This window comes from Carcharhinus amblyrhynchos, unplaced genomic scaffold (genome assembly GCF_965287045.1).
Source record: "Carcharhinus amblyrhynchos unplaced genomic scaffold, sCarAmb.v2.hapA scaffold_37, whole genome shotgun sequence".
Lineage (NCBI taxonomy): Eukaryota > Metazoa > Chordata > Chondrichthyes > Carcharhiniformes > Carcharhinidae > Carcharhinus > Carcharhinus amblyrhynchos.
The window spans coordinates 4,546,462-4,559,090 of NW_027649778.1; the positions used below are offsets into that span (position 1 = coordinate 4,546,462).

At 44.1% G+C, this 12,629-nt stretch overlaps 1 protein-coding gene across 7 annotated transcripts in view; it reads left to right on the plus strand.

Moving 5' to 3' along the window:
- The window catches only part of sipa1l3 (signal-induced proliferation-associated 1 like 3), a 242,620-nt gene that overhangs the window by 130,431 nt on the left and 99,560 nt on the right, over window positions 1-12,629 (plus strand). For all 7 annotated transcript variants that reach the window (XR_013889960.1, XM_080218304.1, XM_080218305.1 and 4 more), the window contains one exon: window positions 7,175-8,961. Coding sequence is in view for 6 of the 7 variants with exons in the window: in XM_080218304.1 (XP_080074430.1) it covers window positions 7,503-8,961 (1,459 nt within the window). In the remaining variant the exon portion in view is untranslated. The remainder of the gene's footprint in view (window positions 1-7,174; window positions 8,962-12,629) is intronic.

Below are 12,629 nucleotides of genomic sequence, written 5' to 3' on the forward strand. Positions count from 1 at the left end.
CCAGAGATTCACCACCCTTTGAATGAAGAAGTTCCTCCTCAACTCTGATCTAAACTGCCCCCCTCCTTATCGCACATGATCCAGTTGCCTATATTAACCAGGGCACCTGTGTGAATAGTTATTTTGACCAGCATAGTAATTGCAGGTGCCATTGATGCAATTGTGTTCCATGTGGCACAGAGGGATGGTTTGGTGTGGGGGGTGGGGGGGCATGAGGGGAATGTGGGACGTGACAAGGGTGTATGGGGAAAGGGATGTGGTTGTGGCAAGGGGTGAGGCCCGAGGGGAATCTGGTTATCACTGTAAACGGTAATTAATTTGAAGACTCTTCATTGGGGAAAACGTGTTTGTTTCTGTAATGAAGCAGAGGGTTTCCTCCAGTGCGCGCAAAGCTCTGGAACTGCACACAGCGCAATACTCAATGATGCATTTAATTTCTGGCTCGCTCAAACTCCCGTGGCTCTGTTTGCATACTTTCAGTAATTGCATTGTGCATGTATTGGATTTTTGTATTCCAGTGCTGACACTTGGCAGATTTATTGGGGCTGAACATTCTTCACTGATTCTCTCAAACCCTGATTCAGTTAGTGCATTCGTCGGATGCTTGATGATATTTCAGTTGACAGCTCCAAATGCAGTATTGTAGTTCCCATGCGCACTATCCTAATAATTGTGGCTGTTTGGGATTGGGCTTTTGCCCGTGGGAAACTGAATGAAACTTTTCCTTATGTGCTTCATTCAGGATCTTTTTGTGGCGAGAGAGACATGGATCCCAGATGCTGCCAGACCTGCTGAGATTTTCCAGCGTTTTCTCTTTTGGTTTCAGATTCCAGCATCTGCAGTAATCTGCTTTTGTCCAGTGTTTAACCCACTGCCACTTCTGTTCCTGGATTGCCTACTCTGAAGAAGTACTGATCTTCTTCCACTTTCTATGCTTTTTAGCTTTGACAAAGGGTCACTGGACTCGCAACGTCAGTTCTTTTCTCTCCTTCCAATACTGCCAGACCTGCTGAGATTTTCCAGCGCTTTCTCTTTTTGGTTATGGATTCCCCAGTGTTGGTTCCAGTTGATGGTATCACAATAAGTCCTTTGCAGTGGTTGAGCTTCCTCATGATACTGAAAAGAGAAAATACCTAATCATTAAACAAGGTTGCACAGGAGAGAAAAGCTCATACGTGTGTTACTTGCGATATTGACGCTGAATTGCAATGCAAAAAAACTACATATATTGGGAATACTCTGCAGGTCAGGCAGCATCCATGGAAGGGAAACAGAGTTAGCCATTCAGTTCAAGATCTCCTTTCATCAGAACTGGAGAATGACAGAAATGTAGGTGTTTTCAAGATGGTGGAAGCACTGACTTAAAAACTCTTAGATTTCTAACTTAAGCTCTGATGAAAGGTCATTGTGCCAGTCAATTAACTCCACGTCTTTCCACAGATCCAACTGACTTGAACAGCTTGTTCGCTGCTGCTGTCAGACTTTTGAATGGACCTACCTTGCATTAAGTTGATCTTTCTCTGCACCCTAGCCATGACTGTAACACTACATTCTGCACTGTCTCCTTTCCTTCTCTATGAACAGTATGCTTTGTCTGTACAGTACGCAAGAAACAAGACTTTTCACTGTATACTAATACATGCGACAATAAATCAAATCTAAAAACACCCTGCCTGATCTGAGTGTTCCAGCCTGTTAGGAACATTGAAATTTGGAGCAGAAGTAGGCAAAATCAGCCTTTGGAGCCTGCTTTGCTGTTAAATCAGATCATCCCTGATCTCTCCCTAGAATCAAATCTACCTCCCCACCTGGTGACCATATCTCCTTATCCCTTTTTTTGTTAGAAAGCTATCTATCCCCTTGAACCCATTCATTGATTCAGATCCCACCTTTGGTTGACAATTGCAATATTACAAATGTAAATTGTGCCCGACAGCTAGGCTGGTAGTATAATATGTAATTGACAGTTTGATTATTCCTCGGTTGCAATGAGCCTAGGCTTTGAGAAGTTCTTGTACCCTGCTCAGTTAGCACCTCAATAACAATCTACAAACAGATCTTCTCTCAATCGATTCTGTTGAGCTGAATAAGGCAGTCATGAGAAATTGTGTTGGCAGTAAACTTTAGGATTTGCTTTTTGTTTGAATGTGTTTTAATTTCTAATCTGTTGTTTGATTTGGGGGAACGTTGGGCATGGTCTCCATGCCATTTACCCCCTCTCCTTGTAGCAGACAGATCAGGAAACCAATTTGCGGGACATGAGAATTCTGGGTTTTGTTTAATTTATTCTTCATGGTAGCACAGTGGTTAGTACTGCTGCTTCACAGCTCCAGGGACCTGGGTTCGACTCCTGGCTTGGGTCACTGTCTGTGTGGAGTTTGCACATTCTCCTCGTGTCTGTGTGGGTTTCCTCCGGGTGCTCCAGTTTCCTCCCACAATCCAAAGATGTGCAGGTTAGGTTGATTGGCCATGCTAAAAATTGCCCCGTAATGTCCTGAGATTCATAGGTTAGGGGGATTAGTGGGTAAATATGTAGGGATATGGGGTAGGGCCTGGATGGGATTGTGATCGGTGTAGACTCGATGGGCAAAATGGCCTCTTTCTGCACTGTAGGGATTCTATGTTTCGGTTACTTAAATGTCACTCGGTTGTATTTAGTATGTTGCCACATCTCGTCCAGACTCCTCTGATCTCTCCTAGTCATTTCTGACCAGGACCCTTGTCACTTATGGGCTTCTGTTCCTGCTTTCTCCAACTGCTGTATCTTTTCTTGCTCTGGTCCCGGACTCCACACCTCCCCCCTGCTCCTTCTGTCTTGTCACTTTTTTTCTCCTTTCCCTAAAACATTCTCTTTTCTCCCCTACTCCTCAGTTTCTCCTTCTCCTTTTCCTTTCCAGATTGATGTCATTGTTTACTTTCATGCTTTTTTTTAGTAACTCTCCCTGGAGGTTGCACTTGGGAGAGGTGGGAAGGAAATGTTTAGTCACGATGCTGTGAGTGTTACCATGTGGGCAGGCTTGACGAACCAGTTGGTCTTTTCCTGTCCATCAGTTTTGTGTATGCCATGTTTCTATGCATCATTGTGTATGACGTCACAAATTATGCTTTGAAACATGCTCCACTCTGATCAGGGCACAAGATAATTTGGCACTTTGCAGAATTGCTTGTAGCATTCTAAAACTGGTGAACCTTGTTAGCCTCTGATACTGCTGTGGACTTTGGGCAGAAAGCCCGTGGTTTATAATGTTGTACTTAACTCAAGGCACTCACTCAGCCTTGATAGTTTTGTTTCAGGAGAGCATTGCTCAGAGACCACCATATGTGCCACTGATTTTACTTGGCAATTTACTGTCACTTCTGCTCTAATCCTCTTTGAAGTCTGCTTGTGAGGAGGGAGTGTTTGCATTGCTGTAATTGTAATTCACACATTACTGTGACAAATAGAAGCTTAATAATGTGTACAATTGTTATGGTTCAGGTCAGGAACTCGAGTGTTTTATGGAGCCCACCTGGATCATAAGTTTTACAGCTTGAATTTGGCTAGGATAAGCATGATAGGTTTCACTTCAGGTATGATTCAAGTTACCCACTAGGGAGCTTTTTTCAAACAAAGTTTATTTAAGAAGATAGTTAAGATGCATAGTAAGAAAGCTGTTACCAGTTACACACTAAACAACAATAATGCAAGACCAAAGCTGATGTGATACTGGAACTAAGTCCTTTGGATGAATGCTGCACTTAGAACAGTTTAAAGCCAGAGCAGCTTCCCAGAACACGAGGGAGAGACTCTGGTCAAACCACCAACAGCAGATTTCCTACTGCAGAAAGGCAAGAAGCCTTGCTAACCAGTAGAACTTCTGAAGCCTTATGAGAGAGAGAGGGATACTTCTTTGTAACTTGATGTCCCTTCTAAAATTGAACACACACAGCAGCTTGAAACTGCAAACAAAAGAGCAACCAAATTTTCCTCCCATCAATGCAGGGTCAAAAAAGTACCCAGAGTAAAAATAAACAAACCCTACCGAAACCCAATAAAAGGATTCTTATGGTCAACTCGGCAGCAGTGAGAGTGACAGAGAATATGGTTTTTTTTAAAAAAAGCTTGTAAAGGTGCATTAGTGTCACACAATGAAGAATTCAATTAAATTTATTTCTAAATAGATGAGTTAATTTTTCAGCCAATGTTTGTGCTACACACTGAAGATTAGACGAGGGAACTGGCTCTGTGTGCTTCAATCATGAAAGAATTAAATATGCACAAAGAGCTGCCAACCGCAGGAAGTGCTCAATCGTTGTCTGCTCATATCCTGTATTTTCCTGGATCTTCAATGCTGTTGGGTCTTGAGGTCAGCAGTTTAAAATTTGTCAGTGTCATTGATAACGAGAGGATCATTTATCATGGGTAGTACCCGCAGTACGATATCTCTGGATTCACACTACACTGTTCCCTTTGGGAACTGAGAGAGCCATTATTAGAATGAATTAAGTAAAGCATACTGTATTAGACAAACGTTACTGCCACTTGAGTCATTTCTGTATTACCCTGATGTTTATCTACTTGTGCAGTTCAACTTCGTCAAAAGGCCATTTCCCCAGCCACTGTCCATAACTACACAACTTCCTTTTTGGGTTGTCTTTCTTGCCTCTTTGCAAATAGTTTATCAACAAAAGGCCCCATTTTCAACACGAGCATTATAGCATCAGCACAGAATAGGAAATGGATGAAAATATATTATGTTTTCAATTTATTTTGTTCCTCAAGTATGCTTACATGAATACTGCAACGAAGTTACTGTGAAAATCCTCTAGTTGCCACACTCTGGCGCCTGTTTGGGTACACTGAGGGAGAATTTAGCATGGCCAATGCACACTAAAAAGTCTCACAACACCTTAGTTAAAATCCAACAGGTTTATTTGGTAGCACAAGCTTCAGAATGTTGCTCCTTCCAATGCACGCTAACCAGCACATCTTTCAGACTGTGGGAGCAGCCAAAAGAAATCCACATAAACGCAGGTGACTGCGAAGTCTGCACATTCTCCCTAAGGCCAGAATTGAACCTGGGTCCCTGGTGCTGTGAGTCTGCAGTTCTAACCACTGTGCTACCGTGACGGTGTAGTGCAGTGATGCATTCAGTAGAAATGCAAGTGACCGATGTTAAATTTGTTTGTACAATAAAGAACTCTTCCTTTTATTATAGTTTTGCAAACGGCTGGGCACTATTATTGCAAAAGCTTATTCTTGTACCTCCAGCACCTGCCTAAACTTTGTTCATATATTTGTCTTTAAGAAAACATTTAACAGAAGTAATTGGGTGTTGCTCAGTGGTGTATTAGTCACATGTAAGCTCAACTACCAGGCAATGTCTCCCACCTATGAGGGAGTACCTAACCATCTTTCCTGATGATCAACAATACTACCATCACTGAATCCTCACCATTAATGTCCTCAGATTACCATTGACATCCTAGAATTACCATAAATACCGTGGCTGTAAGAGGCTGGGAATTGCGCGGTGAATAATTCACTTCCCCATACCTTTTCACATTCTACAAAGCACCAGTCTAGGGCTGTGATGGAATACTCTCTACTTGTTATAAGAGCCATGAAATTAATGACTCTTTCAACTTCCAAAGGGAGTCTGAATCTAGAGATTCCAAACCAGTACTGCCCTTGAGAAGCTATTCTCTCACGGTCAATAACACTGACAAATCCTGCTGATATTAAAGCTCGACTCCATCTGAGCAACCTGCTTGATCAGAGCCTCATCCACTACAGTAAATGTTCAGTCATTCCACTGTTTGACCCTCAGTGTACACCCTCTGATTGCACTGCAGCAATTTGCCCAAGTTCCTTTGACAGCCTCTCCCACGTAGAAGGACAAGGGCTGCAGGTACATGGAAACACCATCGTCTACAAGTTCCCCTCCAAGGCTTGACTTGGTGAAAGAACAGTGGTACAATGCTGTTATTGGGTTAAAATCCTGGAACTCCCTCCCTAACAGCTCTGCGGGTGTACCTACACCACATGGATTACAGAGGTCAAAGAAGACAGCTTTTCGAGTGCAATTAGGGGTCAGTAGGCCTCCAGTATGGAAGAATGGTGATAAATAGAAGAGGTTTGTGTACATGTACCAGAACTCAGTTACAGAAGTAAAGGACAGCAAGGCCATTCTGGAATATGGAATAATTTTGATATCTATGCACAGGCAATAAAGAGAGGATTTGGCTAACTGTTTTGGAAGAGTTGTGAAGGGACATAAAAATGTTAAGACAGTGAGTCAACACTTCAGCTCCAACTAAACAAATGTGGGAATGACATCCTTAAGCACTGGGGCAAAATCGTCTTCTACATTATGTTACTTTAACTGTGTGGTAACCTACTGAACATCTGAGTAATTAATTTGCTAATAACAATCTTTAGGCCTGCAAAGACTAAAACCACTTAGCTTTGATGGATCAATCCATCTACTCCTTATTGCTTCCACCTCTTATTTCTCAAACCCGAACTCTTATCCATGCATGTTGGGCTTCACTGGCAATCTCTCATGAGCTTACTACTCTTCGGATGGTAAATGTTCTCTTCCTCAGATTCCCCTGGCCATTTCTCAGTGTAAGAAGTCTCTCAACAACAGTCCATTCACCTGATGAAGGAGCAGAGCACAAGCTTTTGGAGCAATCAGAAAAGCCTCCTGGACTTTAACCTGGTTTTGTGAGTCTTGTTACTGTGCCCATCCCAGTCCAATGCCAGCATCGCCACATCATTTCTCAACATGAATAAACAGTGCAGTGAATTGGAAAGTTTTTTTTGGCATAGGATTTTTGAGTCTTCTGTAATATGAGGCGGCACAGTGGTTAGCACTGCTGCCTCACAGTCCAGGGACATGGGTTTGATTCCTGCCTTATGTCACTGTCTGTGTGGAGTCTGCACATTCTCCCTGTGTCTGTGTGGGTTTCCTCCGAGTGCTCTGGTTTCCTCCCACAATCCAAAGACATGCGGATTAGGTGCATTGGCCATGCTAAATTGACCCTAATGTCGGGGATTAGCAGGGTGAATAAGGGGCTATGGGACTGGGTGGGATTGGTGCAGACTCGATGGGCTGAATGACCCCCTGTACTGTATGATTCTATGAGTTAAGCGTACATCAGTAACTTATATTATCTGTTCTCTTTGTAGGATGACTGTGATCATCATCTGGTTAAAGAATCAATCGCAACACTTCTGTAACTGTGGTGAAACGTGCAAGGCGTATATTTGGAATTACTGAGCCTCCAACTACGGTTATTCTGGGTTTTTGTTTTTTAATGCTGCAAAAGAATTTGGCATGTGGGCAACATGGAATTATAAAAAGTAACTTCAGATCCAGATTGCAAAGCTGCTGCTTAATTACATTACTACTTGTTGGAATTACTTGTGTTTTAAGCTTGAATGAGCAGCTTCCAGCAGTGAAAGAAATGACTGGGGCCTTTCTGTTACTTCCAGCCAGCCAGAGTGTTAATAGACTATGACAAGCTATCGGCCTGTTCAAAATGAAACGGTGGAGGTTGGTGGCATTGTCGTAGGTGGAGTGGACGTTCTCGCAGGTACGAACACGTGTGACTACTATGCATCTCCATTCAGAGTTCAGAATGGGAACGTGTGCTCCGCAGGGGAAAGTGCACCCCGTGCAAGTTCGACCCCTGCCATGCCGAAAATGGGAGTCCGGGCTCGAATCGCTGACTGGCCTCCGAAACGGGATGTAACGAAAGATGCTGCGTTAAGCCCTGCGAGGGACTTGGACAGACCCATGGTGGACACTGAATTTGGAGGTTTTCATAGTGGGCAGTGCTGCCCCAACTATGAAAATGCTACCCACGCCCCTCAGGCCCGAGGCTTGCACCATATACCTCGAAAGTCAAAAGAAGTGGAGTTCCAAGGTGATTGGCCCAGGTCTCCAGCCAAAATGTTTGTTCCCTTGAGAGTTCGAAGTAACAGTGAGATTACACTCAATGAACATGATGCAGAAGGAGTGCCCGAGCTTAAAGGAAGTGGAATGCTGCCCTTAAGGGAATATGGCAGCACTTCGTCCATTGACGTTCATGGAGTGTCATCTGAAAGCTTCTTCGATATGCTGAAAGAGTTCAAAAACGAGAAGATTGATCAGCGGAGCTCGGCGCCAGAGAGCCTGAAGAAGCTCCTTCGGGCTGATGTGAGCATGACCTCCAATCTTAACCTTGCGGGCGGCAGCAAGACTGATGACAGTCGAAGTGAATCATCTCAGAGGGACGAGCCGAAGAGCGTGTACAAAGATAGAGAGAAATCGCGCAAAAAGCAGTCTCGGAGTGAAAGTGGGGAATCTATCTTGAAGAAACTGCGTAGCAGCAAAAGTGAGCACGAGTCAGGGAGGTCTAGCTCAGACCATGAAGACAGTAGGTCCCAGGATAGCACTAAACCGTGGATTTGTCAGAAGAGCTTTGGGCATTTTGATGTGCAGAGTATACTGTTTGACCTCAACGAAGTGGTGAGCAACAGAAACTATGTGCCTCACAGGAGGAACACCACAACCGGTGCCTCAGCTGCATCAGCTGCTTCACTTGCTGTGTCTCGGTCTCTTGCTCTGGCAAGCCTGGATTCGAACTTCAGCAGCACTGAGGAGGTGAATGGCAAAGAGAATCTGGAGCCTGATCTTGGTGACAGCAACTGCAATGACCTGCTCCTGAACTGCCCTCATTTTCGTAACGAAACGGGTGGAAGCAGCGAGCGCAATATCAGCTTGTCCAAGGCAAGCGTCACTGCAGGGCTGGGCCTCGACTGCGAAGGTGGGTTTCCAAAGGTGGTTTGGAACCCGTACTGCACGAATGCAAGTATTTCCGAGCTGGAGGTTCCCAAGGAAAGGCAGCTCCGCCAGGAAAGACTCAAGCACTTCAGCATCGAGCATGTGGATCGGGGAGCCAGATATTATCAGGATTACTTCCATGGGAAAGGTACGATAACTGATCAAAATAGTCCTGCTTTTAACCCTTGCAAATTGCTTACCTAAAAGTAAAGTCTTTATTTATTAGTGTCACAAGTAGGCAAACATTATCACTGCAGTGAAGTTATTGTAAAAATCCCCTTGTCGCCACACTCTGGCACCTGTTTGGGTACACTGAGGGAGAATTTAGCCTGGCCAATCCATCTAACCAGCACGTCTTTTATACTGGGGTAGGAAACCGGAGCACCCAGAGGAAACCTGTGCAGATGTAGGGAGAACATGCTAAGTCTGCGCAGGTAGTGACCCAAGGAAGGAATTGAACCCAGGTCCTTGGTGCTCTGAGGCAGCAGCGTTAACCACTGTGCCACCCATATTGGACCTTGACAAATATATTCTTAGAGATTGCCTTTCACCTAGAGATCTCCATCCTTTTTTTTTCTCATGCCAAAGTGATGAGAGAGCTAGAAGTGGCGTTTACGATCCTCTAGTCAGGCTGATGACCAGATTACCATTCATTTTATGGTCAATCCTCTTTCTCCTTTCCAAAAAATAAATAAATAGCTCTTGTGATGGGAAGACAGTTCTGCTGTCCTCAGTACGGTCCTCAGTGTGCCCCTCCCCCCTGCCCTGACAGCACTGCACAGTTCTGTTCCGCCACCACCGCCACCCCCCCAGACTTGAGCTTTCGTCTGCTCTGTCAACCACAGTCAGTCAATATTTGGATAACCTGCCACCACCTTATTGATGCCACCCTACGTTTAAGTCTAAATCATTGATATGTGTCACAAAGTCCTCAGCTCATTTATCAGATTTGAAAATCCATCTGTGTGGTGGTCCTATTCATATCCTCCCCCCTCATGCGCTTGCCACTAGTTGGTGATATCTATCAGCTAATGACTTTTTAACTAAAACTGGTTTGTTTTTCTACACATTGCTGATCTCGATCAGGGAGGGGTAAGTCACGCAGTGTTTTACTCCTCATTGATGCCTAGTGATCCCTGTAAGAGAGAGAATTTGTCCATTTTGTTAAGACCAGAAGATATCGGAGCAGAATTAGGCTATTCGGCCTATCAAGTCTGTGCCACCATTCAGTCGTGGCTGATGAGTTTCTCAACTCCATTCTCCCACTTTTCCTCCATAACGTTGGATCCCCTTATCAATCAAGAACCTATCTCTATCTTAAATACACTCAATGTCCTGGCTTCCACAGCTTTCTCCAGCTAAAGAAATTCCTCCTAATCTCAGTTCTAAATGGTCGTCCCTTTACTCTGAGGCTGTGCCCTCGGATTCAAGTCTGTCTGACTAATAGAAACATCTTCTCTGTGTCCACTCTATCCAGGCCTTTCAGTAATTTGTAAGTTTTGATGAGATTCCCTTACTCATCCTTCTAAACTCCATCGAATACAGACCCAGACTCCTCAAACGCTCCTCATCTGTCAAGCTTTTCAGTCCCGGGATCATTCTTGTGAACCACCTTTTGCATCCTCTCTAAGGGTAGAATACAGAATTCTCCACAATTTTGCTACTTTTGACCTGAGATGTGTGGAAACGAACACTTGAATCAGGTAGAGCTTTGGGCTGCCCACATCTGTAACCTCCAGCCCAACCTTAAAATATAAAGCGGCTCAATCAAAGCCAAAAAACTCAATTTTCCAATAACTCTTTATTAAAATACGTTTCTTAACTCGATGTCACTCTTGATAATTTTGAACAATTTATTCCTCCCCGTACACTCCCCAATCAGGAGGAATTTCACCTATTCACACGATTTGAAATACTTTCGTAAAAATTCATTTGAGAGATGTGGGTGTCACTGGCTGGCCAGCATTTATTTACTGTGTTTACCCCAGTCCAACGCCGGCACATCCACATCAGTGTTTATTGCCCATTCCTAGTTGCCCAAGGGCAATTGTGAGTCAACCACATGTCCGTGGGACAGGAGTCGCATGTAGGCCAGACTGGGTAAGGACAGCAGATTTCCTTCCCTAAAGGGCATGAACCAGATGGGTTTTTCTGACAATGGTTTCATGGTCATCAGTAGATTTTTAATTCCAGATTTTTTTAACATATTGAATTCTAAATTCCACTATCTGCCGTGGTGGGATTTTAAACCCAGAATCCAGAACATTAGCTGAGTTTCTGGATTAATAGCCTAGTGATAATACCAGTAGACCATCGCGGCTTCCTTGATAATTTAAAAAAACTCGAATCAAACCTGTTGAGCCTTCCGATTGCAATAATTCACCAAGAAAGAAGAGGGTTGGAAGGGGCTGGGGTGGTGGGTGGGAGGACTCGGTAATCAGCCCCAAACTTCTGGAGTCAAACAAGCAAGTCCAAGCGTTCAGTAATTCTCATTCCCTTGTGCTTCAGTCATTTATGAACTGGATGTGTTAGTTCGATTGGAAATATTGATCTTGGAGGGAGCATCAACCAACAAGATTGCACCCAAGAGGCTTTTCATTTAAATCTCTGCAAATGTTGAGGATCCCTGAAGCCCAAGAGACAGGATGATTCCCCGTTTTAAGAAAAAAGGACATGTCAGCAAGTGTGTATGGGTGGAGAGGACTACCTGTTCAATTTTGCTTCTCTATCTGTGATAGTCCTTAATTCAGAATTGACGTAAAATGGAACACTTGGGTTTTGTCCTCTCCCTAGAACCTGTAATGCAGAGGGAGGCCATTTGACCCATTGACTTGGCACCTACTCGCCGACAGAGCATCTGCTCACACCCCCTTCCACCCTATCTACATTTACCATATCAATCCCCCTAACCTGCATATCTTTGGACACCAAGGGGCAATTTTGCATAGCCAATCCATCTCACTGGCACATCTTTGGACTGTCGTTTCTATCCCTCGTGTATGTTTGTTTTCACGCTTTTTTTCCTTTGTGGGATCTCGAATTGTTAGGGTGCAGGAGGCCATTTGGCCCATCATATCTGTATCGGTTCTTCAAATGAGCGGCTCACCTTTTACCTTTCCCCCACCTTCCCCCTGTAACGCTGCACATCCCTCCTTTGCAAATTAGTCTCGTTCCCTTTTGAATGCTTCAACTGAACCTGCCTCCACCACACACTCAGGCAGTGCCTTCCAAACCTTAACCACTCACTGCATAAAAATGTTTGTCGCCTTTTTGCTTTTTTGTTTACTAATTACCTTAAATTTGCGGCCCATTCATTCTCAATCTTTTCACAAGTGGAAACCGTTGTCCAGCCCCCTCGTGATTCCAAATGCCTTCATCAAATCTCCTCTGGATCTCATCTCTAAAGAAAGCAGTCCTAACTCTGGCAATCCATCTTCATGACTGAAGTTCCTCATCCATAGAACCACTTTTCCACACCCTCTCTAATGCCTTCATACCCTTCCTGAAGTGTGATGCCCAGAGCTGGACACAGTAGCTGAGGCTAAACTAGTGACTTGTATAAATTAACACAACCTCCTTGCTCGTGTACTCTGCTGGCCATATGGCTTTATTAACTGCGCAGCCTGTCCTGCCACCTTCAACGATTTATGCACCAATTCACCCAGGTCCCTCTGCTTCTCCACCCCTTGTACCCTTTCTTTCCTATTATCTCCATTTTTTTTTCTATGACACAGAGGTTGATCCCCTTTTGAGAAGTCACGCTGAATCTTCCAAAGAGGAATACCTTGCTTCATAACCTGTTGAAGTTTGTTTGGG